Raw genomic sequence first — 27,562 nt, forward strand, 5'->3', positions numbered from 1 at the left:
AATTTGTTTTCTGACTTCATTATCTTTAGTAAAATACATTTAAAATTATTGAAGTTATTCTGAACATAGCCACATGTTCCCTTAGCTCTACCTTGAAGATGTGTTGTTAAGTGTCCTTTAAAGGCATGGCATCCTGACATCTTACCCACAGCCCATAACTGAGATTGAACTTAGTTTGCAGCTGCTGCTTTCCATCTTCTCCCAACACAAGGCTTACTATATGCATAAATTGTAGTGTTTTAGGGATGACCACAGAAATGAAACACTTGGGCATTGGAATCTGCCCAGGTCCTATTTTCCATTTTTGGATACCTAGAAACACTACTTTTAGGTACAATTGATGGGGGCGGGGGGGGGGAACTCTGTCTTTTAAAAATGTAGTCTAATTTTACCTACCTGGTCAAGATTTGCAATGCACTGATGCAGTAATTTTAGACAGTGTGAGATAAATTAGCACTGGCCTTTTATTAGAGAAGTATGTTGGCTATATTTTTTGTTCTGTAAAAAATATTTCAGGGACTCCGGTACCATCACAAGGATTTATTTAAGGAAGCTAAAACAATTAAGTGTTTCATTAATAGACTTTGGATCAACATCAAAAGGAATTTTTCAAAAGGAATTCCAATACTTACTTGAGAGTCTTTGTAATATAATCTTTGCTTAAACTTTTACTCCTGAGTCAGCTGATTAATAATTAGGTTCTTTTAGGCACTGCATTCCAAGGTTTTCTTTTGCAAATAATTTGTCCAAATACTTATGCTAGAAATAAAAATGTTTATATCCTTGTACAGAAAATAGGAAAGAATTTCTGCTCTGAGATGTATGCTGAAAAGTCTCACAACTTGTCCTTGGTTCCAGTTACAGAGAAGGGTGAAGTTGTTGGTATTTGCAGTATTTTTAAAATCAGATTGGAGGCAAAAATAATACAGTTTCAATTTAAGATTCTATTGTACAAATTTGTTCTCCCAGGCTTTTAACTAAATATTATGTAAGTTGCAGTGCTGTTGAAAAGAATAATTCTACTGACAGACGTTAATATATATATATATGAATATCCTTTAATTTGTAGCATCATTGCTAATGCTTAAGAATTAGCGTCTTCCAGATTTATTGGTATAGGATTAGTTACAGGAAATACTTTCTGCTTTAGATCTGCATTAGCATAAACTCCACTTTCATCTTGCCATGTGTTGATCCCATGTCTCCTGTAATCTGCTGTGTCGGTAAACTGGGAATGACATTTTCTATGTACTACAGAGTACCCGCTCGTATCAGGTGTAACCTAAAGGGAAGGCATTCATGTATATTATTACTCAAAAGAAAGTTTTGAGGAGCAAACTTTAACATTGGCACCACTGTATACCAAAAATAAATGTAGTTGGTTAACACATTTCTCTTCCAATAACATTTTGATTATTTAAATTTCTCAAATTTAGAAATGTGCATGGAAAAAGCTATGTGAGTGGCAACATTTTATACCGGTTTTCCAAAACAGCAAATTGTACTCATCTCTAATGCATATGATTTTCAATGTTTAAAAGGACTATGTTTTTCAATGTTTAAAAGGTAGTATTACATAATACCATTCTTTTACCAGCAAAATCTTGGCTACCTATGAAGAATACAGGCCTGTATTCTGCAGATAGTTTTCGAGTTATGACCACTATAGAGACCAGAAAATGAAAATCAATCATTGTGGTGCAGTCATTAAGAGAAGCATCATTTGACTGCACCCAATTTTATGACATTTTTGCCATGTTCATTAAATAAACCACTGCAGTTATTAAGCAAGTCATCACATGATCATGATTCTTGCCATCTTCTCCATTGATTTTGTTTCTCAGAAGCTGACTGGGAAAGTCACACATGGCAATCATGTGACTTCAAGACACTGCAACTGTCCTGAGGGCAAGTCAGTCGCCATGTGCCTGGATCATGATCATGTGACTTTGGGAATGCTGCAACAATCATTAAAAGTGAGGACCGGATGGAAGTACTTTTTTTTTTTTTTGCAGTGGCATAACTTAGAACACTTGCTAAAAGAATAGTCATTAAGTGAGGATTACCTGTAACATTTAGATATATTATGTATCATTTACTAAAAGTAACTATGGCAATTTTGTCTGAGCATACCTCATTTTCTTTTTTTTGCAGTTTCTTTAATTTTTTTTTGTCTTTTTATTATGTAAGTTGCTCAAACTAATTTTGAGCTCAGCAACCTTCCAAACTTCATTAATTAGATAAATAAAACCAGATCTAGTACAAAACAGGAACAGTTAGCTCTAATGAGAAAAGCAGGTTTTTGCAAAAAGAATCACAGCGAGCTTAGGAATTAATGGGTCGTTTTTCTTTGGATAGAAGGAATGGGAGAAAGGCTTGGGTAATAAGAGCATAGAAGTGAAGCTAATGTCTGGGAGGCAATACAGAATTATATCCAGGAGCCATTATGTTCAAGGAAGCCAGGTATCTAATACCTAGGAAATTTGGGAGGAAGTAGGTAAAAGCAGGGTTATCCAATCTTGGCAACTGGAAGACTTGTGGACTTCTACTCCCAGAATTCCCTAGCCAACCTTGCTGGGAATTCTGGAAGTTGAAGTCTACAGGTCTTCAAGTTAACAAGGTCAGATACTCCTGGGGTAAATTAAAATAAAAACATGGAGTAAGGAATAAAGATGTGTGGGAATAGAAACTGTGAAATTATGAATTAGATATGGTTGGAAACATAGAGAGGCTACCCAGCCAATAGACTACTGACAAAAACTTCAGGAAAGTAAAATATGAGAAATATTTTTTATAAACTAACTTAAAAGAAATACACTTACAGCTGGTGGAAGCTAATATTCCTGTTTCTAATATCAACAAAATGATCCAAGGGTGACTATGTGTGACAGAAAGTGAGGTATTCCATTAGAATAATTGATGATATATTTTTCTTTTTGGGGCTGCCATGGTTACAAAAAGTATGATCACAATCTTACTTCATTAGATTCCTAATTTATTTAAAAAAAGGAATCCAGACTGAATTATTATGCAACAACATGCATCCCTCTTCATTTATTGGCCTTGTGCAATCTGAAAGGTTCTTTTTTTTAAAAAAAAAAATCACAGATATACACAGACAGAAACATAACAATGTTCTCCTGATGTTTTCAATTGTAGTTTTGTTATATAATTAACTTTTTTTCAGAATCATAAAAGTAGAGGCCAATAAAGAACACAATGCAATTTGTAATCCAAATAAGAACCACTGTCATAGGTTTGATTTTGCAATATACCAGAGACATGGAAATAATGCATTCTTTTACAAATGGTACTAGAAAACAATGGAAATCAAAGATTGTTAACAGCAAAAGATATCCCTTATTCTTTTCTGTGTTAATGTTTTGCGTTCTCATTTTCATCTTCTATCTTATCTTCTACCTCAGGCTTGTCAAACTGGTGGCCCACAAGCCGGATATGTCATGCGCAGGTTACACCCACCCCGGTTCCGCAAAGGCAAAAAAGTCACAATGCGTCATGATCTGGCCCATGACGCAATCGAGTTTTTTTTTTTTTTTAATTTGATTTATATGCCGCCCTTCTCCGGAGACTCAGGGCGGCTTACAATGAGTTTGACACCGGTGTTCTACCTTATCTATCATTTGTAGTCATACGTATCTTATCAATGATTTCTAGTACAGCCCATAGTTCTATATCCTATACCTTTATAGTTTTTATTCAGCTTTATTTTATTTCTGCTCTGATTTCTTTTTAATGTAACACTTTTCTTCTGCAGGCCGATGCATGACGTATCACTTATGTGGCTTGTTGGGTACTAGAGAATTTGGATTATTCCAGTTCCTCAGATTCAGTCCCTGAAGTTGTATTGACCATAAATGCTGGTCCCCTTTGAGATTTCAAGGCTGGGGATGGTGGGAATGCTTCTGACCCTGTTGTATCATTTCCCATGTCTAATACATCTATAAGATAAGCCCACTCAAATGCTGTACTATAACTAACGTACTAATTTTGGATATTGCTTAACTGTTTTCAAAATAAAATCTGCTAAATATAGTGCTCCAACTGAAATCTTATTGTCAATTGTCATAATATTCGCCCAGTAGTAGCTGCTTATTAAAATCCTGTTTTGCATAACAGTCCAATACCCTTTATTTTCCCATATTCTTTCTATTCCCATGTACTTACATATGGTATATAGTCATATGGTGGAACATAGTCTAATCGGTATGTTGTATCCATAAACCTGTAAAACATAAACCATGTAATAAGATTAGCTCCACACTATTTTTTTAACTACATTTACAAACTCATTAAATATAATTGAAAATGTAGGTAATCTTTTTCTTAGAAACCAAAATCTAAGCAATTTTTCTCAAGGTTATTCAAAGCAATTAAAATGTCTTCTAGCCACTATTATATTTCCCTGTTATAAATTATTTTTGCAGATGTCAGGGTTTTTTTTCTTTTTTTGGAGAAAACATGCTATAAGATCTGAACATATAAAACATAAACCTTTTCAAACATCTGTTTGATTAATTAATATCTCACACAATGACGAATTGGAGTATTCTTAGATGGTTGCAAATGTTTCTGAAGAGAATTACATATCTATGAGAAGTCTCACTGTTTACATTCGGTTAAATATTTCTATATCTTCAGCCTCAAAAGTTCTCACTAAGACTTACAAGCAAACAGAATAAATGTTCTGCTCTCCCAGCAATTAGGCAAGGTTTAAAATTATGTCTTCAAATTTATAGGACAACTACCACAGTACAAGGATGAAGTTGGATTTGAGATATGTTTAATGTTTTCATAACTCTGAGTACCAAAGGGATCTGTGGCAGACACATTTCCATCTCATCCAGGGGTGAAATGCTCCTGGATCGGACCGGATCGCCCAGTCCGGTAGCAATCTTGGCCATTGGTTCAGCGATCTGGTAGCGATGGCAGAGCAAAGCTCCACCCACCCACCTGGGGGTCATTACTTCCTGGTTTTAACCAGGAAGTAATATTTTTTACCTTCTGTGCATGCGCACAAGGTTTTGTGCATGCACACAAGGTTTTGCGCATGCGCAGGTCTGTGCGCACACGTGACATGTGGCACATGCGCTTCCGAACCAATAAGGAAGGTAAGTAGATTTCACCCCTGATCACATCTCTTTTTATTCATTTCTTTCACACACTCTCAGAAGAAGAAAGCATGAGTATAATCAATGTGGCCTCTCACATTTTAGAGTTTATCGTAGTTAAGGCCTTATGATTAAACCTTTTGTGGTCACAAGAACATGTTTTGCAAGATGCCATGTCAATACATAAAAACAAAATGTACCCTTATCATCTTGCAATAAAGATCATTTTGTACCACCTTTTCTTTGAAAAATGATCTCACTTAAGTTTCTGTTCCAATCCAGTGACTAAGTTTTGGAACAATTTCCAAGTTACAATCAAGGCAGATGATCCATCTCTTGCAAGCAAAATAAAATCTAGCTTTTAGGAACTAAGAAGGGAGCTTATGGCAGCTGGACTTAGCTTCCTCTTCATATTCTTTCCCTGATCTGTTTATTATTCTTCGTAGAGCAAATATAATATATCATATTTCTGTAGAAACAGAACTGGTCAACAATCAGTTCAATTTACAAACATTACTCATTTCCTGCACAGAATAATGTCAGTGACGTTGATAGTGCTGGGGATGCATTCTGTGCTCCAGCAGCCCACCATGGCTTCTGAAATCTAGTTATCAGGGTTTTTTTCCCCTACTGCTAGGAGATCGGGAGTTTTAAAAAATCCAGAGAATTACTAAATTGCAATAAAGATTGCTGCCATCTGGTGGTTACCTAGATTTCTGCACCAGGTTTTTCGTAGCTCTACTTTTGGAGAGAATATACCGGTATTCTGAACATTGTTGAAAAATTAGACTGATCAACTTTAAGCATCCTTAGAAAATGACTTCTCTGTTTCAGCCTGACTTCAAGCCTAGGTAACAGCAGGACAGAAATGCAATCCAATTAATTTCCTTATAAGTAGTGGCCTTTAATATCACGAGACTTGATATATTTCTGTTGCATCTTTGAGGATTACTATAGTACCAATGTTCTTATTTTCAGAACTGTTTTTAAAAATTGGAAAGTACTTGATTCCGTGGAATTGTTTCAAGGGTTCTTATACCGCCTATTTGGTTGCCCATATTATATAATAGTAAATTAGTCATTGTGCTATTGGTAATCTATAGCTTTCAATACCTTCATTGTGTTGAAACAATGTGCAAGCAAAAAAAAAAAAAAAATCCTAGATAATTAAAACTGTTATGCATTTCTGTTTTCACCTGATTTAGAAACAGGTGTAGGAAGGCCAAAACCACCCCATGACATCTTGACTCCCTTTCCTTCCTTCCTGTCTACCTAATGAACTCCAACAATAAAAAGAAAAGCTTAAGCCTTTTGACACCTAGGCTGAAAGTAAAGCATGTCTCAACATAGATGAAATTGGCAAATGTCACTAAATAAGAAAATCTCAAGATATTATTAGTTCTTCACCCCTTTGACTCACCAAAGATAAAAGATTGCAAAATTCCAGAGAGTTAAACTGAATTTTCTCACTACCAGACCAGACCAGGGGTGCTTTCCAGTAATCCCTAGAAGGCGGGCTGAGTCCACAAACTCTCTTAAGAACAATAGGACTTATTTATAAAAGTACCTCTCTAAAGCTATGATTCATGGCCACCTGTGATTGCTATGACTGTCTGTCATGCTCTCAAATTTCACCTCTACTTCTAGCAACTGTCCTATGTTCTTTGGAACAGCAGGCTCAGAACGGATCAAGAATTTCTTTTAACACAGGGAAAAAGAGGTTACTTGACCAAATCAAGGGAAACCCTGAGTATGCAGAAGAAAGTGCCTCCGGCATTCCCACAACCACACCAGCTGCAAACTAGAGACTGCCCTCATTTAAAAAACCAAACATCCTAGTAGTGGTTTTTGCTTAGTGGAGCAGCTGCAAGTAAGCAGCCCAGCACACAAGAACCTCCCCAGAGAGCTGTGGGAAAAATCAAAGAATTTTGTCTTTATTTCTGATCTGTCTTTCCATTCCTTCCCACCTTTCTCCAAAGCGGTGAATGTATTTGCAAGTAAGTTCAGCCACAGGCATAGGAAAGTTGAGTTTACAGCATGATAGTTATGAAGTACAAATCCAGCAGGCTGTTATGGACAAAGCTCCCTAAAAGCAAAATCTCCCAAAGGTCTAAGAAAAATTTAGGATATGGTATTAAATTATTAGTAGAAAGACAAAGAAGTCAATCGGAAATCATAAGAAACCAGTTTCATTAATTTGAATGGAAATAAACTGATAAATTATCAGTTCTCTAGTACAAATGAAAAACACTGAAATAATTGAAACTGAAGTTTAAGTGTTCTGGTAATACCAAGAATAAAATTATCAGATACTTTTAAGTACCAAGATAATGTTATGAGGTCCAACTTTTATCATATTACAGGTCTCAATAAGCATCAACATGAAGCACAACAAAATCTGAACTTCATAGTAAAACTGAAATAATTAGCATATATGTATATACAAACATTTTAAACTTCTCTGGTGGGTGGCGTGGTAATACAGCACCAAAACCTGTTTCAGGTAGCTCTGTTTCCCTGAGGGGGGAAAAAAGAGAGACAGCTTTCAGATTGAAAGGAAAATTAAAGGAAAATGCAAGCTTTATTATTTTAGATCCAATTGACAATACTGGATGGACGGATGGGTGGGCAGCCTTAAGTCAAAATCAATTCAATGGGCTTTACAAAGGAAAAAGCGTAGGGCAGTGCAACCTCAGAGAAAACTAGTATTATGTCTTTTTTATGTATGTGTGTTTTTTTATTTCTTTACTGTACTTTGCATTGTTGCACTGCCCTCTACTGGATGAATGTGTCAAATTATTTAAACATACTAAAAAAAACCATTACATTAATTTTGTGGTTCTTGGGATATTAGTTATTGTTTTCTCCTTTTATTTAATGCTTTGTGAATGTTAATGAATTGTAAAATATATCAGAGATTAGATGGAGTAATTCTTGAAATAAAGGATTAATTGCTCCCAAAGTTTTTAAAAACAAATATAAGGTAGAAAGAAATAGGACAAAAGAGATGATCATGATATATTTTATATGATAGTATTATTTAAATTATTACAGATGCAAAAATATAAAAAATACCTGTCAACAACAATTGTGTGAAAACCATCTTCATCTAGCAAAGGTTTCAAAATCTCTAGTTCTTTATATTCTTTTTTGCTACTGGGAGATGATAGGTAATCTTGATATGTTGTTATCCATTTCTAAAAGTAAATGTTAGAACAAGGAATCATTATGTAATTCCAATGTAGTATATTTTTTTAAAGTACTCTGATAACCAACACTTAACATCTTAACATCTGTTGAAATCCTGGAGATACAATTCACTCTTATAATTTAATAAACATTGCTACTAAATGATAATAAAACATCTACAAAACTGCACAATCCGGGTTTGGGTGATATTCTTGAAATCATTGGTGTTGATTGAAATTAATGTAAGTGGTTTTAATACCCATCTTGAGTCTTCTAAAACTTTTACACAATATTTATTAACTTAATAACAATATACAGGTGTATTCTATGAATGGCTTTGCTGTGTGGTAATATATTGATAATAAATAAATATGAATGGGATACATCAACATAATCAAATAAACATGCTATCAACAATAAGCTATCTTACTTGATCCGTGGTTCCAAATCTCCAGTAAGTAGACTGACATAAGTTTTTAGAACCCAAAGGAATTTTATGTATATCATAATCCTTAGGTTCAGCATCTCTATTCTGGAACCTTTATAAGAAATAATAAATAGTAATACTAAAACATATTTTAAAAGTTACTAATATCTACATTACTACTGACATAATATTACAAGTCATATCCAAATATATGCATATGCAGAGTCGATTACATTTTTATTTTAATCAACGTCCCATACAAGAGCACTTCTCAGAAAGTGTTAAAAGTTTCTAAATAAATCTGAAATCAAAACCAAAATAAACCCAAAAATTTGAAAAAGTCAACTTCAAATATTATTGCTAACTCAATGACTAAGCTTCATATTGAAAACAGCCAGAATGAATGACACCTTGTGGCTTAGTCACATCTGGTGAGGTTTTGTTTTTTTTTAAAGAGAGAATGATCATAAACCACATCAGACCAGTGAACAGTACTTTTTTCTTACCAGCCAGACACAAGAGTGGGTCTCCCATAATATGCTGAATTGGAGCGCAACGTCAGCGCTCCTTTGCGCTCCATCACATCTGGTGGCCCTAATTCCATCTTAAAATGATTTTAGATTTTTCACTTCTACAGGACCACTATATCTGAAATTAATTCAGTTATTAGTAATTATTCTTCCTACTGTAGGGCACTTCACAGCAGAATATTCACATTCATTTGAATGTGAATATTCATTCACATTCATATTATAAGTAAGAAGTTAATCTTGAGACCGGTACTTCACTCCCTCTGTATTATTTCTCAAAGCTCCAAGCTTTCACTGTCTTATTCTCTCAAGTCAACTAATGAACTGAACAGCAAGGAAGGAAGCCTTCGCAGCCTTCATTCTTTGCTGAACACATTAGTCTCCATGGTAACCACTGATGCTATAGAGGAAAATAACAAACCTCAAAACTATTCCGCCAAGAAGCCGGAACTACTTTTGGGTCTGTTCATTGTAAGGCAAGGGGAAAGCTACAAATAATTCTTACAAGGTAATACTATGGAAATATCCAAAATGTGAGATATCATGCCAAGCTTGCCATCAAGATGGAATTGTGAAAATATATAGTTTCCTCGTCGTTTCATGGGCAGAGTCATGCTGAATTCAACCTTTTCTTCTGTAAATAATCAAAGTGTGAATTTTACAGTACCTTTTTTTAATGAAAAACACTAGTCAGTGTAATCCAGGACCTTTCTATCTAAATGTTCCCATTTTGTGTTTTTCATAACAAAAAAGCTGAAATAGTATTGGTTGAATAATTAGTAAGTGAAATTATTATAGAAAAAGGTGTTTCAGAAAGAAACTGAACTGCATATTTTAAAATCCATTTTAAAATATGCAGTTGATGAAAATCAGAAAGAATATGGACATAATAATGACAAACTTTGCTCAATCATAGAGGGAGGTAAGTGAAGACAATATGTATCATTTCAAAATGTAATAATCATATTGTATTAAAATGAATGCAAAAAACCTCTATATTACTGTAACAATTTTATTATGCCAACTCAGGGTTATAAATCCAGTGACTTAGTTCACATAATGTGCTAAGACAGCACGCTTAATAAAACCCTTAATAGCAGAATTCAGTTAATACTAAGTCAAAATGAGGATCTTTTGATCTTTTTGACAGTGTGACGAGATAAGTAGGATTAAACTCTCAAGCAAAGCAAAAAAGAGAAATGGGGGAGAAAGAAAACAATAACCAATATTAAGGCTGTGAGAACAAAAATGGGAGATAGTAGAAACATTTAATTAAGTTTTATCAACTGCTGAGATAGTTTCAGGTTGTACCAAGGCTTTCCCTTGGGCTGTAAGAATGAGAAATAAACATGATTGGTTTTAATCTTCTTCCCCTTCCCCAATTGTTAAATTATAAAATTCAGCTGTTAACTTAAACCTGTTTCAATATTTAAGCAAAACACACCAGATCTTTGATAGGAGGAAAAGTAAAGTATGGAGAAGTTAAATATTGTTTTATTTTAAAGAAAATCATCTTAAATTATGTGATAGGTAAAAAAAAAAAAAGTCACAGAAGCCCCATCAGGTATCCTAATACTAAAAGAAAAATTGTAAAAAAAATTGTGAAACCCCCCCTCCCTCTGGAAATCTGCTGGTCCTAACCTGGTTAGGTTTTAGTAAAGCACTGAAGCCCTGGCTGTTCCCCCAAATGTTTACGCCTGGAAAGTAAATGAAATCTGAGAATTATTGTAGACAGTTATAGACAGTTAAGTGAGTTTTGTCCTATTTTATGACCTTTCTTGTGAATCACTATAGTTGTTAGGTTAGTAACATGAGTGTTAAGTGAATCTGGCTTCCCCATTGACTTTGTCAGAAGGTCACAACAGGCAATCACATGACCCCAGGACACTGCAACCATCATAAATTCATGCCAGTTGCCAAGTGTTTGAATTTTGTTCACAAGACCATTGGGATGCTGCAATGGTGTGAAAAATGATCGTCACTTTTTACAGTTCCATTGTAACTTTGATGGATCATTAGATAAATGGCTATAAGTCAAGGACTACCCGTATGGTAGTTTGCCTTATGAGGCTTGTCTGAGATATGAATTTCTTCTTTGATAGTTCCTTGATTAGGAACTCTGTTGGTTGGTTGTGCTATTTCTTACTGTTATCTGGTGCTATTTCAGGAATCAATCAAGAAAGAAATAATATCATTAAACCATATGAGAAAATTCAGTGTCCATAGTATGGTTGCCCAGAGTGGCTGAAGATCTCACTCTGACTATAGACCTGCCCTGATTAGTATCTGGCAACATATCTGCAGAAAGTCATATGCTGAATTTGTTATGAATTTATAATTTTTAGTCCCAGCTTGTTGCTGCATACATGTTAGATATGTTATATAGTCATCATCTGCTGCCAAGTCATCAATAAAACAGTAGATATCAAGAATTAATATTCAAAAGGTATTTTAGTCATATGACTGGATAGTGCATTTTATTTTTCACATTCTAATGTATTAGAACAACATGGATCAAATAATGTAAATGACAATATGATTTTAGGAATTGGAAAAGCAGCTCAGAATTTGCAGTAATCATTTTTTCTGGTTTTAATTACGGTAGCTTTCTATTTTTCTAGGCTGGGTCATACTGTAGGTGTAGTTTCTTCTACTTTGAGGTAAAATATATATTTCTTTGAACTACCATTTGTCTCTTACTAAGGCCATGTAGGATGTTTCTTTCATTCTGAAATCTATGAGTATCTAGAACAAGGGTGTCAAACTGGCAGCCCGCAGGCCGGATGCATCACGTGCTGGCCCGCCCATCCCAGCTCCACGAATGGGAAAAATGTCACATGAAGGCAACGTGACATGGCGAGTTTGACACCTGTGATCTAGAATGATACTATAGGATGACATAATACAGATTATATAATTTTATTGTTTATACCGTTATTTGAGCATCATCTTGAGTACATCATCTTTCATTCAATTTTATGAAGATTTACAGTATGTTTCAGATATGCTCTGCACCACAGCAATATAGTAAATATTTATATAACTAACCAAAATCAAAATTGCAAGCAACAAGAAGTAAAACTGAAACAAAAAAAGATTTATAATAAATCTATATACAAGAGAATTCAAGACAAAAAAAGATTTATAATAAATCTATATACAAGAGAATTCAAGACTTGAACACGTTCAGTCTTGACTATATCATACGTAACACATTTTCCAGCACATTGATAAGTCCTGCATATGTGGAAAACATGAATATGTCTTTAATCTACTATTTTAAATTATCTTTCTGTTGGAGCAAATCAATTTTCTTGAATCAATGAATTTCATGGGTAGAGTTGCCTTCAGGATAGATTATTTGAACAATTCCAGGGGATCTGGAAAGATCTTTATCTGGTACTGTACTTTCATTTTTGTTCCATGTTGATTCCATTAAACAATACCATGTTTCCCCAAAAATAAGAAAAAAGAGAGAGCCGGAACAGGGAGGGACCTCAGCTGTCAGCACCCTTGCCGATTAACCTTTCAATTAGCTCCTCTTATCAAGTCCCATCTCGGAGCTCCGGTCCTGGCAGGTTGAAGCCGTTTTTAGCATCTGACCCACACACACACACAAAGGTTTGCTGAGGACGAGGTTGGGTTGGGGACACGGGCAGAAGGGAAAGGCGACCCCACCTCTCCCCTGGCAACCCCAGGGCCGGCCGAGAAACCCCCTCCCCGCTCTTATTCCTCCACCGCAGGGCTTTTGGCATCCACAGGGCCTGATCACCACCTACCCACAGGGGGCTCCTTTCCGCACGGGGAAGTGGCAGGACATCTCCGTGCCCTCCCATTGTGTGGAGCCGGGTGGGCGGGCGGGGAAGCAAGGCAGGAACCTTCCAGTCGGGGCAGGGAGGGAATCCGCTCGTTGGGACTGTGGGCTCTCCTTTTCCCCCCTGGCCGGCCAGGCTCCTCTCCGGCCTCACCTCCTCACGCCGTGTTGTTTGCGTTGTAGCTGCGCATGCATCTAAATATTTGGGGGGGGGCTTATATTTGGCGGGGGGGCTTATTTTAGCACATGCGCTTAAAAGCCCAATTGGGCTTATTATCGAGACAGGTCCTAGTTTCGGGGAAACACGATACATTTATTATTTTTACCAGAAATCCAATAAATATAGATTTGCCTTGCAACATTAATTGCAAAGTCTATAATTTTATTTTATGGCTTCATAGATCTATTATTTTTATGGCATGGTATGTTATTTATGGTAAAATTTATAGTTTCAGTTGGATCCTACATAAAGTATGAAGCTGGTTGAAAGAACCCTATCTCAGATCCAAGATTCTGCTTGATACTTTATGTTTCAGCTTTAGAGGAAGATATGAAAGATACAAACTTAGGCCCAATTTTATATGCAAATTACACCAGTTCTAATTACTATAATGTAGTCTGTGAACATAGATATAATTTAAATAAACATGTACCATGTTTCCCTGAAAACAAGAACCTGTCTTATATTTTTTTGAACCCTGAAATAAACGCTTGGCCTTATTGCCATGCGCTCAAAAGCCGTATTGGGCTTATTATCAGGAGATGTCTTATTATGGGGGAAACAGGGTAATAATAAGCAGAATGATTAAGATTTTTTCATCATCATGTCACCAAAAATTGCTGGATGAGAGATGTATTTCAATCCATATTCAGGGTTGTTACTTGGTGGAAATTTCACCTAGATCCAATTAAAAAAAACTAATATGAAATCAACCAGAGTTTTATTTCGATTTCATGGAGCCAACTTTTACTTTTTCCCTTGCAGACTTTATTTTCAATGGATATCATCTCCAAGTCTACACCTTAAAACGTGCATCTCAGTAGTTTTGTGCCTGCTTAGTAGAAAGAAAAGGCTCCACCATTTCCTTGCACTCTTTACCTGAAAGTAAGTCTCACTGACTTTGTGGTAAGTAGGGATTCCTTGCCAAGTAAATACTTTAACCACTAATATGAACTAGAGTGAAACTGAATAGAAGTCATTCCTCAATGACTACCGTCCCAATTCCATCCACATTCGTTTAATTTGGTTTTTTTTTGTTTTTTTTGAAGAATGAGACCTTACAAGACCGCCTTCTGCCTCCGATAGCCTCCCACCGACCAGTACGCTCCCACAGAGAGGGTCTCCTCAGGGTTACAGTGTTGACTGGCGACCCCCAGGGGGAGAGCCTTCTCTGTGGGGGCACCTACCCTCTGGAACCAGCTGCCCCCAGAGATTCGTCAGATTCCCAACCTTCGTACCTTTCCCCGCACCCTTAAAACACTATTATTCCATCAAGCAGGGCTGGCCTAAAATATGATTTTTAATGGGTTATTTTATGTTATTTTAGATTACGGGCCAAACTATTTAATAATTTTAAATTGTTTTTTAACTTTTATATTGTTGGTTTTTTATCTTGGCCGTACACCGCCCTGAGTCCTTCGGGAGACGGGCGGTATATAAATTTAATAAAACTAAACTAAACCAAACTGAAGGCGCTAAAACCTTAAGAGACCCTGAGGACGAGTACCGTCAGAACTGGCATAATTATATCATTTTATACATCCTCAAACCACCTCGTGGAGAAAGTATATGGAGGGGGGAGCGCGGAAGGAAAGCGGGGTGGCGGGTGGAATCGTTCCCCTGCTTGAGAATCGGCCACCGACCCTTCAGAGCAACCTTCCCCCCCTCCCCAACCACCCAACATCCTTCTCCCATTTCTTTTGTTTGTCCAGCTCCACGGCGACCAGGTCGGGCGAAAGGAGGAGGCGGTCCTTCCTCGTCGGTTTATTCACTTCGCCGAGCTCCGCGCTCCGCCTCGCCGAGGCCTCTGACCCGGATGCGCTTTGCTTTGCCTCGGCCTTCCTATGCGGGACGGCGGCGGCGGCAGCGAGGGCGCTGCTACCGGTGGTAAACTACGGTGGCAGCAGCCCGAAGATGGCTGAGTCCCCGGAGGAGGTGGCCGTGCTGGTGCAGCGGGTGGTGAAGGACATCAACAGCGCCTTCAAGCGCAACCCGCACATGTGAGTGAACGGAGAGAGAGAAAGGGAGCGCGCGCGGCGGGCGCTCGGCGAAGGAACGCGGGACGGCGCCGTCTCGCCCCGCGGCTCCCTTTCGCTTCGCCTTGAGGAGTGGGAGGAGGAGGTGGCTGCAGCCCCCCCCCTCCCCTTGCCTCTCTCTCCTCGACGGGGTGGGCTTGCGGGGCTCGGCTGGGTTGTCTGGGAGTGTAACAAGGAGGCGAGGCCGGGTTAAAGAAACAAAACAAAACAAAGCACACACACCCCCTCCCTTGATTCCCTCTCTTTCCGAGAGGCTGCGAGTTGAGGGAGCCGACTTGGAACTTCTACCGCAGGACGAGAGAGTCACTTCAAAGTAAAGGCTGGAAGTGGAGGACAAGCTTTGAAGTTCCCGGGGATCGATCCTATCCGTTTACGGGATGGAACTCGTGGCCTTTGCATTTGTTTAGAGGCGAGGGCGTGTATTATATAACCCGGGCTTCAGCAGAACGGCGGGGTGGGTGGGGGGGGATGGACGTCGGGTCTGCCGGAGAGGAAAAGTTGAACGTGGGGAGCCGGTGGATTTGTTACTTGTCTAACTTTGAAAGTTTGCGTGTCCACGCAGTGGTTTAGGGAAGATAATGTGGCTTTTTTGATTTTCAGAGTGAATGGTAAAGCTTCCCGTCCCAAGCTCTTCATCTTGAACTCCTCCCAAGTTCTCAGCTAAATTCCAAAGAATCATCTTGTTTCTTAGGGTGTCTCCAGGGATGCTCCATAGGTTAACCACAGCATCTATTTTTAACATCGCTGTGTCGATCTAGTTTTGCGATAGTCCCTTCTAAATAGGATTTGATGTTCACTCAGTGCTTTCAGGCCATTTCTCTGTCCCAGAATCAAAGAAATTGAGAGATTAGGTTGAAAGCGAAGAGAAGGAAGCTGCATAAAGACTAGTTCAGAATTTTCCCCAGGAGTGGGATGTTCCAAAATACTCCAGGATTGTGGCTGGTGCGGGTGCATGCATTTCTGAGAACATGCCTTCCAGAACAAGATGCAATATGTGTCCATAACAATAAGAACATCATCCTGTTAAGTGGTGAAATCCAATTTTTTTTTTACTACCAGTTCTGTGGGCTGACTTGGTGGGTGTGGTGTGGCTTGGTGGGCGTGGCAGGGGAAGGACACTGCAAAACCTCCATTCCCACCCCACTCCTGGGGGAAGGATATTGCAAAATCTCCATTCCCATCCTACTCTGGGGCCAGCCAGAGGAGGTATTTGCCGGTTCTCTGAACTACTCAAAATTCCCGCTACCGGTTCTCCAGAACCTGCTAGATTTCACTCCTGATCCTATTTTAGAATACAGTGTACATGTTTGGAAATGCACCTATTACCACTCAGATTGACCTATTCCAGGTGAAAAATCATTCAGGTAACAAAGAGCTCTATTTTGGATATGCTTAAAATAATAATATATCAGTGTTTCCCAAAGTGTGGTACGTGTACCCCCAGGGGTATGGGAAGAGTTTGGTGGGGGTACGCGTTGCACCGGAGTTTGGTGGGGATCACGTGGGAATATCCACTGCACCGTGCTTAGCTGCGCCCACAGAACAAGGAAAGAAATAGGCACGTATCGCAGTTTTTACACGGGAACTGGGGCCATCGTACATCGTATCGCAACTCATTATGGCGGGAACTTCTGCGCATCCTTCGCGCAGCTCAGGTTCGGACATTTTTAAACTGCGGGAACATTAACAGTTGACGAGCCGCGGAGCTGTTTAAACACCGGAGAATTGCAGTGTTTTTTATGTTATTTTATGTTTTTTATGAGAGGTACTCAGCGTTACGAAAATTATAGAAGGGGTACACATATGTCAAAAGTTTGGGAAACACTGTAATATATCATCACAGGTCAAAACTTTAAAGGTTATATTCCTTCCCCCCCTTTTTTTTTTTTTTTTTGCCATTTTTGAGGTCTTGAATCCTGTCAACTGCCTGGAGAAGAAATTTTCTTGGCAATATTTTTTGGAAGTAGTTTGCCTGTTTCCTAGGACTCAAAATTCCCCAGCCAACCTTGGCATTTGCCTCAATTACGTGTTTCTTTGCCCTTTTATCTTCCTTAATGTTGCCAAATGTAGTAGATATTCTAGTCTTTTATCTTCTTTCAGATATGCCCAAAGTATGTGACTTTCTGTTTTCTGATCATCTATTTGTGGGAGTAGTCAGTCCTTATTTGGGCTGGGATCATTTTATCAATTCTTGTTACAATCCGCAGCACTTGTAGTGATATTTGTCTAGAGCATGATTCAGAGTAGTATATTTTTTTCTGGTTCTTTATCTTCAGTTTTCACAGCTAACACTAGACAAGCTGCTACTATATTCCAAAATTTGTTTTCATGAGAATATCCTTTATGCATTTGTCTAAATTTACCATTGCCGCCTTCTCCAGGTTTACTTTCTTTTCCAGGACACTATTCAATTTTATCTCTTCTGGGATGAAGAAAACAAAACCATCTATATTGTCTTCACTTCTTCACTGTCAACTGTGAGTTCACTGAGCATGATAGTTGACATTACCTTTGGCTTTTTAATATTAACACAGGTTTTTCAATTTCCATTTTTGTTTCACAATGTGCTACTCTGAGCTCTTTCACATAACTCTTTACATTCAGCTAATATTGCCTGAATATTTCATATTTCTCCACATTTCGTTTTTACTTCTGAAAAGTAAGGTTTTCTGTCATTTTCATTAGTCTTATCGCATTCATTTTCTAGCAAAATCTGGACAGTTAAAGGCTTTACTCCAGTCAGTGAAACCAAGGTGAACCTCCTGAAATTATTTTATCCTCTCCATTAACCCTGGTTTGTGTATTAGAGCTTATAATGCTACTTCAGTTAGAAAGTATCTGTGCATTTATATGCTTGTTTACAATAAGAAAGTTAAATAATGTCAGTCTCTTATTTTCCTCTGCCTTTTCTGAAACTTTTCTGTTCATCTGGCACTTGTCTGCATGCGTAGCAATTGTATATTCTTTTTAAAAAGTTCTTAACCAATCTTTCTTTGCATGAGTTGATCCCTGAACATAGTCTCTTTTTACAAATGTTTCTATCGCTCTGCAGTGCGATTTGTACAGGATTTTGGTATAGTATTCCCATTTTCTTTTAAACTTGTTTGACTCTATTAGATCTCTCCCATGTTTACTGTTGAGTGCCCTACTTTAACTGTCCATTGCCAGTGGTTTTTCTGATCTTTTTTTCCACTTTTTGCTGTAATTGATTTATTCCCTTCCTGCTTGATTCTGAAAGTCTGTCTTCAGTCATTACTTAGATAGCCTTACTACCCAAAACTTTCATTTTCCATCTGGTCATTTTTACAATTTGGGAGTGCTTCATTTTTCAGTGTCTCATACCTTTCATGTAGATCTTCAGGTTCTCTTTCATACAGGAAATATATTGAATATATTCCTCACATTGAGCTTACATTCTGACTGCCCACTATGGTAGCTTCAACCATATCAATACAGTTTTATATGGGATAATAAAGAACTGGTTTGTTATTGCTTCCTTCTTTTGGATTGAGGTTGCTCTATAAACAGTAATTAAGTAAATGTATTTAAATAAGTTATATCCAGTAGTGTTCCTAATCAGAAAGAAAAATGTTTCCAGTATATGAAGCATTGGACAATATTTATCTTTTTCTCTTCAGGCACTGCTGTACGTGTTTGTTAATTGCTTTTACAATTACTTGGGTTAAGAAAGCTAAATAAGCATCATTGTGTGGGAAAAGCTAAATCAACTTTATTGTGTGGAATACATATGTGTGTATTGAACTTTTTAAGCATCCATACATCCCTTCATAGTATTCCCAATCAGAATATGTTATGCAAAGAAGAGAAACAGAGCAAGAAAGGACATACCAAAGCAATTAAAAAGGCATGAAATAAGAAGAAAAGAAATATAACTTCTCCATACTTTCTATCTTGGCAAATCTTCCTTGCTTCTGGCATGTTTGTACATCGCCTTTTGTACTTTAAAGAACAACTCAGGCTTTTTTCCATCTGATTCACTTAATCTCGTTAATCTTTCCCTTCGTCTTATCATATTCAGTCTTCCTTAATACATCAATTCCTTATTTATCTGTTCTATATGACCAAACTACTGTACCTCAATATATTTCTTTCCATACTGGTTATTCAGTATTGTATTCAGTTCATATTCATTCAGCATCCATTCATTTTTACCACTCTCTTGAGTAATGTACTCCTTCTGTAGTCAGTTGTCTTTTGTTTTTCTTCTGATGTAGGTGATCCTTTTCCTTGTTTATAAGCTTTCTTATAGGTGGAAGCATATAATTGTTTTCACTTGTTTCAATATGCATTCTTTAGTTTAAACTTTCTACAAAATTTCCTCCCTGTATAAGCAAACAACAACCATCTTTCATCATTTTCATCATGTTTATTTGCAGCCTTACCGTTGTTCAGTGTTCTTCTATAATACTTATGAATTTTTAGCATTTCTCTTTGATGGCAGTGCCTTATTTAGCACTTCCAAAACAAAATGTTTTGCATTTTTACTGCCTCTTACCTTAACTGTTGCTTACTCTCTCTGACTATATTCTTAGTAACTATGTCTTTCTCTATTTGCATATTATACAATATCTTTCCACATGTTTTTGCAGCAATCATTCTCCATTTCATAATTCTACCAAACATTTCACATCTATAGACTATTAAAACTCTCATTTTATTTATGTGTTTTGAATCAATGTAACTAAAATCTGCTAACTTAAAAAGTAGGTAAATATACTGAAATTATTCCTGTGGACTTGTAATTTCCACTATATTTAGACCAATTTTATTTTAAAGTTGTGGCCATTGCAGCATTCCCATGATTTCTGCCAATTTCCATAAGGAAAATCATTGGGGAACCTGGCAGGAAGTCAAAAGTTGTTCCTGCTTCTACTGTTTTTTTGCTTCTTGTGGTTATTCTGTTTATTTCTTATTTCTTTAGGTAAGTAAATATTGACTTACTATTGAAATTGTTTTCCAATGTAATTGTTTTTCTATTTATGATTCATGCTCTTTGTAAATGATCATGGACCATCCAGCATTGAGGTTAAAAAATATGGTCAGCCTAAAATATAATGTTCAGTCTGGTCCCATCAAATTACACTACCTTTGTCTCAAAGGATGACCCAACCATTTACAGGATTGTCTGGTACTTTCCATTAGCACTGTCTCCTCACTTCTAGAGTATAGTGTGTGGGTTTTTTCTGTTTTTTCTTTTTCTTTGATATCCCTCTTGGTCATTTTAAAGCTTGGTTTTGTCATCAGGAATTAGAACCTGGATTTGTGGCAGAGCTAAGCAATGTGTTGATTATTTTTGATGGGTTTTCATAAATCTCAGCTGTGGATTGTGTTGGATGAATTTTTTTAACATTGTTCTTATACTTAGAGGATTTTGCATTTTGCTTTTTTTATACTTTTTTTTTTTAATTGCTCTGAGCTGCTCAGAATCACATAGTTGAGAAGGGCAGCTATATATATTGAAATAATAAATAACCGTATATTCTTGTGGATAAGATGACCCTTAAATGTTTAACCAAAATATGAAAAATGGGCTGCCCTGGATAACCCAATCGTGACATTTTTGTACATTTTAATTTTCACAATTGGCTTATGCATGGGTGGCACATTTTCCATGTTGTTGTAGTTAAAAATTCTTGAGTTATTGTATCTGAAGATGGCCTTGTATAAAAGTGCATATATGGATATATGGGTACTTTTAAAAGGTGAAGGAAAAATCCAATGTATATACTCACAGCTAGGCTCATCCATGGACAAATCAAACCCAACTTTGGGTGCATACTTTACCACCTAAAACTCTCACGATACAGTATACATTAAATAAAATTTCAGATTGCCTTTTGATAATTTATCGAGTGAGTCTCAGTAAATAGTTTTCTCTTTACCATAAGGAGAATAGGAGGATAAAATGAGTTAGAAATTATATGTGCCAGGTGATTTTTGAAAGGTTAGAATAAGAATAAATTTAATTTAAAATAACTGCGCTGTGGTTATGATTTTTTTTTTTATTCCTAAGCAGAGTTTTCAAATTCTGGCATGTTTAAATTGTCATTTTCCTTTGAAATAAATGAAGTAATCAAAAGAATCAAATAATGGCAATTAAACTACATAGAGTTTGAGAAATTTCCATGGGTAATGAACTGGATAATGGGCTTTGTCATAATACTACATAAAACACTGAAATAAGTTATGAGGACATAACTGTTATTTATTCAGTGAGAATATTTGAAAAGAGAAATGCCTATGATTTACAAAATGGGTTAGTGACTAGTTAGTGCATTCATTTCTCACCTGCCAATTTTATGCAGTTTTAGGGAAAATTTTATTTGCTTTTCTAGTATAGTCATATTCTCTTTCCAAGGCATATTTAGAACACAATAAAGCTTTTTTTATTACTGTATTTACAACATTTTAGAGCTTCCATTAAATATATATACAATTACAGCTTTATGATCCTCTGAACACTTGCCATAAAACTGTCCTATAAAATCAACATATAAGATAGTGCTATTAATTACATATGAAGAAAAATTTAAATTGGTTACTTCATTGGAAGAAAAACAAATTAGTTAGGCAGAATGAAGTGGATAGAGCCATGGGTAGTATTAGCGTTAACATTAGATCCTCCCATGCTATGTAGCACATAGAGCAGCAAGGGATCTCCAGCATTTTCAGTCTTGGTGAGTACTTCAGCATCTTTTCATATGATGTTTAGAATCTTCAAATCTTCCATGAAATTTCTTTAATGTGTATTTCAAGGGAGTTCTCTTGGTGGTCATTTGGCATCAGGGTGGGGGTCCATATCACTGCCATCTTGGAGATTTCAATTATTCTCCCTGCAGAGAATATGACCTGCAAGTTGGAGTCTTCTGCGTGCGACAATGTTATTTAGTTTTCAGGATAAACTTTTTTGGAGCACTTAATAAGTGCTCGTTAATAAGTTAGTAGGTTAGAGTCATGAGTGGGGTGGAAAAAGTTTAGTTAATGCAAAAAATGGCAACATTGATGAAAGGAAGATATAGTTAATCTAATTTTTATTATTATTTTAAGAGATGAAATTGGATTAATCCCCTGCCCTGAAGCCAGATATAATCGAAGCCCAATAGTTCTGGTTGAAAACAAACTTGGAGTGGAAAGCTGGTGTGTCAAATTTCTTTTGCCCTATGTCCATAACAAGCTTCTTCACTACAAACTAAGAAAGCAGTGGCTCAATAAAGAAGGTAAGTGACTTCATAAATTACAAAATATTGCTGTCATAAAAGCTTTCTCCAGCTCATATATGTGTACCACCCATACCTTCTGTAAAAACAACCTAATCATTCCCAGCTATCCTCAGAGGAATCTTTCTGAATTCTCAACAAATTTGCAATCGAAAGCATGATTACACGATTAATATTGCACATAGTTGAACCCTTTTTGTACGCTGAAAAGAATCAGTGGAATAATCCAGAGGCCTTTTAGCATATGATTAGCTCATCAGTACTCCAGGTCGTACCGTGTGTACATAATTGCTGGAAACAGCGCTGCAGCTGAAGAAATAACAGTAATGATCTTGTAAAGCAACTAGAATTTTAATGTTTTGAAAATTGGCAGGGTAGGAACCTAAAGCATTTGGTGTGAACCAGCTGCAGGTAATCCTTGACTTGCAACCATTTGTTTAATGACCATTCAGTGTTACAATGGCATTGAAAAAAGTGATTTACAACTGGTCTTCACACTTAGAACTATTGCAGCATCCCCATAGTCCTGTGATCAAAATTGGGGCACTTGGCGATTGATATGTACTTACGATGGTTGCTGTGTTCTAGGTCATATGCCTACCTACCCTTTCCACCACCCTCTCTGGAAAGGAGTGGAAATTGTACGTAATGATTGAGTCCAGCAATAGTGTTTTGAGAGGCTGTACTACATCCTCCTTCATGGATGATGGGACCACCCCTCCCATAAAGAAGGCGATATCAGCATATACATCCCATCACAGATCACCTCCTGGGCAGCTTGAACACATGCATGTCTTCCTATTTTAAAGGGCTGTGTTTACTTGATCAGTCTTTTCAAGAGATGAACAATACATTCGTTGGAATTCCAGTTCCTTTTAGGGTTTCATGTCAAGATGGATTGGATATATTCTGTTTTTTTACTCAGCCAGAATAAAATAACAGTCCTTTGTTTTAACAGTTCTTCATTGGACCCAATTCTGAAGACCACAAGATAATACTGGTGATATGTTTCTAGGCCAGTGCATAGTGAAAGGGATCTAATCAAGCTTCTCTCCTTGAGATGAGGAAGGTTACTTGCCTAGAGAGGGGGGAGAGAGTTTGAAGCGAATGAGTGCTTGCCAAAAGAACTTCAACTGATTTATATGAACCATTCATAGCAGTAGAAGATCATTTATGTAAACAGTCACCCTTTCTCAAGGTTTTTTTTTTCTACCAAGTTGAAATATAGTATTCCCAGAGAATAGAGACAATTTGGGAATAATCACTTCTGCCACATTAGAAGTAAGGGAAGATAAAATTAGAAATTCCAACCTGCCCATTTCAAGGAGAAGAAAAAAGGCCTCTGAGTTCCCATCTCTCATTTTAATTTCTACTGTCAGTAAGAAAGTGATAATAATGATGTCTAAGGGACTACTTGCTTTTTAATACCTAATTTGTTACTGAAAACATTTGTCATCCCAGTTGGCAAGAGTGTAGAAGCCTTAGCTAATAAAGAATAAAGAAATGGCCCAAATGATAGATAGTCTCTTTCCTAAATTCCCTCTCCCCCTCCATAGAGCCACCCCCAAATTTAATGAGCAGAGCTACAGAGAAGAAGGAACATTTTTTTAATGCAAATTGAGGAAATCGAGACCTGATTTTTAGCCTTGATTTTAATAATAATAGTTTAAATAGATTTAATTTTATATTGACTTTAATCTATTTAAATAGAAATGCTAGTAAATTTTATAAATACAGACATCACTATTTTTATTGCTTTTTGCATTTTATCTCGATGTGCTGATTATATTGAAAGTGTGATATATTATCACATCTTGGAGTATTGAAAGATAACATGCTGTTACTGCTGTGATACAGTATACACAGTATATCAAATGACAGGCTTCATGGGCCAATCAAAATAAGTATTATTAATATTTTTTCAGAGAAATTGTTCCTGTACTTAGGAATGTACAAAGGTCACACATCAAATGAGTAAGGAACTGTTTAGAAGAAAATGGAAACCAATTCAAACATTTAATGTAATTAAATGTATATATTAAATTCTCTGGCAAGGGTCCCCAATCTCCAGGCCACGGCCCACTTGAGCCTTTTGGAACCGGACCACAGAAGTGGTGGGCGACTGCATGTGTGCATCCCCAGTTGCGTGAGCAGCAGGCACCGCATGCATGTGCGCTCCATTTGTGTGAGCGGCAGGCACACATACCTGCTGATTGCTCAAATGGACCTATGCGTGCTTGCCCACCAGGTGCGGGGGACCATCGCCTCCTCCCTCCTGCCATTCTGCAAAGCCAAAAAGGTTGGGGAACTCTGTCTCTGAGGCCTGACTTTTGGTGCAATCTCATATTTAGGTTAAATGTATATTTGTTGCACCAAATAATCATTGTACAAATTGCATGCATTAATGTAATAAAAACAGAATGGATGCTGTATTTTTTCCAGTACTATAAATTGCTTTCTGACATTTATAATAATCTAAATTAAAATCATAAAGACCCCTTGCAGTTTTGCTCAAACCTTGCCTGACTGTATGAACACATCATCTAACTTTCCTTAAAAATCTAAGAGTAACCCATAAATAGACCTGTGAAAATTATGCTTAGAAATCTGACTGACTGATTCTTGTGAAGATGAAATGAAATAGAAATATTTTACTGAAGAATTGTCTGTAGAAGTTTGTTTTATGTAAATTTCCTTTTGCTGCATACCTTCTGATAAGAAACATTTCTTTGAAATCATCTGCTACAATATCATTTCACAACTATAGGTTGTTTTCATACTGGTTCTCACACAATTTCAAATTGTAATGAAGCCATAGTTATATTTGAAATTACTCAGAAGGTCATTTTTACGTTTTTTAAACTCAAACAGGGCAGTATTAAAGTGCCACCTGCAGAATAGTATATATTTCCATTATAAAGTAACCCCTTTCTTTTTTAACACAATTTTCTCTTCTTTTTGCCATTGCATTCCATAATATGCCCTATATTTTTCCATAGCATGTAATCTCTAAACTGCATTGTGTTTGTTTTCTTTTGTCATTTTCTATACCGCCAGCATCCTTTTCTTGTCTGTTCTGTACATCTTGCTGTCTTACTGTTTCCAAAAGTCTCCATGCAGTGCCATATTTCTTTTTCTTCTTCTTTGTTCATTTCTTTCTTCTTTTCTTTCTTTCTTTCTTTCTTTCTTTCTTTCTTTCTTTGTCTTTTAGTTGGTGTAGTTTTCATAGTGCACTTGCATCTCAAAGATATTGAGTTCTATAATACAAGAAAAGCTGTTAACATGGTGGGGAAGCTTTTAAATTTCAACTGAACAAGAATAATATTTTCCCTCTTTCCTTTTAATGTGATTTTTGATGGATTTCGGCTCTATTTTATGTGAAATTGATTCATTAAGTGCATCATTTATTGTATTGCTAACACAGTGTCTGATGTTTCTGCTTACAATCAGAACGTAGAATCTTTAATCTCCCAAATATTGCTAACTCTTAACTCCCAATATCATTAGCCATTTCAGATGTTTTGATACACAGTGTTTGGTACATAATTTTGGATAAATGTTCCACATCTCACACAACGTCAAAGGGTTTGAAGGAAGGGATAAGAATCTCATCAACATTACACAAACACAAATAACAGAGCAAGTATCACACATAAAGTCTAATGCTAAAAAAATGCTTTAAAAATAGCATTAGACTTTGTGTGATACACCATAAGTGTATATATGCATTTTAATAAAATATTTAATCTTCTTTATCTCTGTTTAGAGCTGATAGATATCACATGTACCTTGTTGTTGCTGAACCCAGATTTCACCACTGCATGGAATGTAAGGTAAGATTAGTAAATCAGATATAAAGACTTCTGCTGATAGCCTCATGTTTTAGACTATGATTTCATGGACTCCTTTCTTCTCTAAGTTCACACAAGGCTATTTACGAGTAACCATATATATTATATATTACATAGAATCTTATTTCATGTATAATGATTTTTAAATCAGTATATCTGTTCAACTGGGTGTAATAAAATGTGAATTTATATATGAATAGTTGTACAATATTGTATTTTATTTATCAGCATTTTTAAAGTGCCTTTTGAATATAAAACTCTCAATGCAATATGCAAAGCAAATTGTCAGCCCTGCTAGATAGGCCAGACTGGGAAATCAACTTCACTGGAAGGCTAAAAAATACTTTCATAGAGATTAGCTATAACAATAAAATCTTGCAAGTCTGTTTATTCTTACCTTGTAGTCATCCTCCTTAACTTTTGGTGAATTTGAGACACATCTGCCTGCTTACTTCCAAATGCTGCCTCCTTGTTCTCATGCATACACAAATTTATAAACACTCATCTTTTTTAGAAACTATTATATAAAACTGATGATGTTCAATTGTATATTGACATCCCAGGTCAAACTATGATAGCTTGATATGATACAGATTGATATAGATTGGAAAATATAAACCTAGGGCTAAAAGTCTCAATAAGTAGAAACAAGTTCAGACTTAATCCTAGCAAATTGAGTTATTGTTTCTTCAAAAATATTTTGGTTCTGAGATGATCCTTGCATTTGGATTGCAATCCCTTTGCAAGAGCAGGTTCTGTTGGATCCATGTCTCCTACAACAGCATGTTGGGAAGCCTTGGACCTGCTAAGGCTAATGTGCCAGTTGTTGCCCTTTTTGAACCAGGATGCCCTGGGGTGAATTATTTTTGTCTTTATGACCCACAAGATTAGATTATCATTAGCATGCTCTACATGAAGCTGTTCAAAATGACTTTGGAAACTATAGATAGTACAAAAGGTAGCAGACAAGTACTGGTAGCTACCCTGAAATGTTTTATATCTCCAGTATAAATAAAAACCTAACATCTAGCCTTTCAAATATATTTTTGGGGAGTCCAGTACACCCTAAATATAACTTTTTCATGAATCAATCTTGGTCTCAAATCTGTAGACACCATTTTAACATTT

At 36.6% G+C, this 27,562-nt stretch overlaps 2 protein-coding genes across 3 annotated transcripts in view; one reads left to right on the forward strand and one right to left on the reverse strand.

Moving 5' to 3' along the window:
- Positions 1-525: 525 nt before the first annotated feature.
- On the reverse strand, positions 526-10,637 carry CFAP95 (cilia and flagella associated protein 95). Its single transcript, XM_034410268.3, has 6 exons — positions 9,252-10,637; positions 8,749-8,857; positions 8,205-8,326; positions 7,578-7,646; positions 4,186-4,243; positions 526-1,282 (listed from the first exon to the last, which is right to left on the reverse strand). The coding sequence occupies exons 1-6, from the start codon at positions 9,347-9,349 to the stop codon at positions 1,085-1,087; spliced, it is 654 nt and encodes a 217-aa protein (XP_034266159.2). The 5' UTR covers positions 9,350-10,637; the 3' UTR covers positions 526-1,084.
- The window catches only part of PTAR1 (protein prenyltransferase alpha subunit repeat containing 1), a 28,390-nt gene continuing 10,488 nt past the window's right edge, over positions 9,661-27,562 (forward strand). The window contains exons 1-5 of one of the 2 annotated variants that reach the window (XM_034410266.3): positions 9,661-9,783; positions 14,075-14,194; positions 15,022-15,309; positions 22,414-22,583; positions 26,350-26,416. In XM_034410266.3, coding sequence (XP_034266157.1) covers positions 15,224-15,309; positions 22,414-22,583; positions 26,350-26,416 — 323 coding nt within the window. In that variant the 5' untranslated portion in view covers positions 9,661-9,783; positions 14,075-14,194; positions 15,022-15,223. Of the gene's footprint in view, positions 9,784-14,074; positions 14,195-15,021; positions 15,310-17,228; positions 17,823-22,413; positions 22,584-26,349; positions 26,417-27,562 lie in introns of those variants that run through there. The other variant, XM_087886161.1, reaches the window with a different exon arrangement.

Source organism: Pantherophis guttatus, chromosome 2 (assembly GCF_059756535.1).
Source record: "Pantherophis guttatus breed Tessera chromosome 2, ASM5975653v1, whole genome shotgun sequence".
NCBI lineage: Eukaryota > Metazoa > Chordata > Lepidosauria > Squamata > Colubridae > Pantherophis > Pantherophis guttatus.

What these genes read in the sequence shown, in the direction of transcription:
- CFAP95 (XM_034410268.3), bottom strand. Translation starts at nt 9,349, where the DNA reads ATGGAATTAGGGCCACCAGATGTGATGGAGCGCAAAGGAGCGCTGACG. An exon ending in CCCACTCTTGTGTCTGGCTG is followed by an intron (nt 8,858 to 9,251) that starts GTAAGAAAAAAG and finishes TTTCTTATAAAG; the next exon opens with GTTCCAGAATAGAGATGCTG. An exon ending in CCACCAGAGAAGTTTAAAAT is followed by an intron (nt 4,244 to 7,577) that starts GTTTGTATATAC and finishes TATGTTTTACAG; the next exon opens with GTTTATGGATACAACATACC.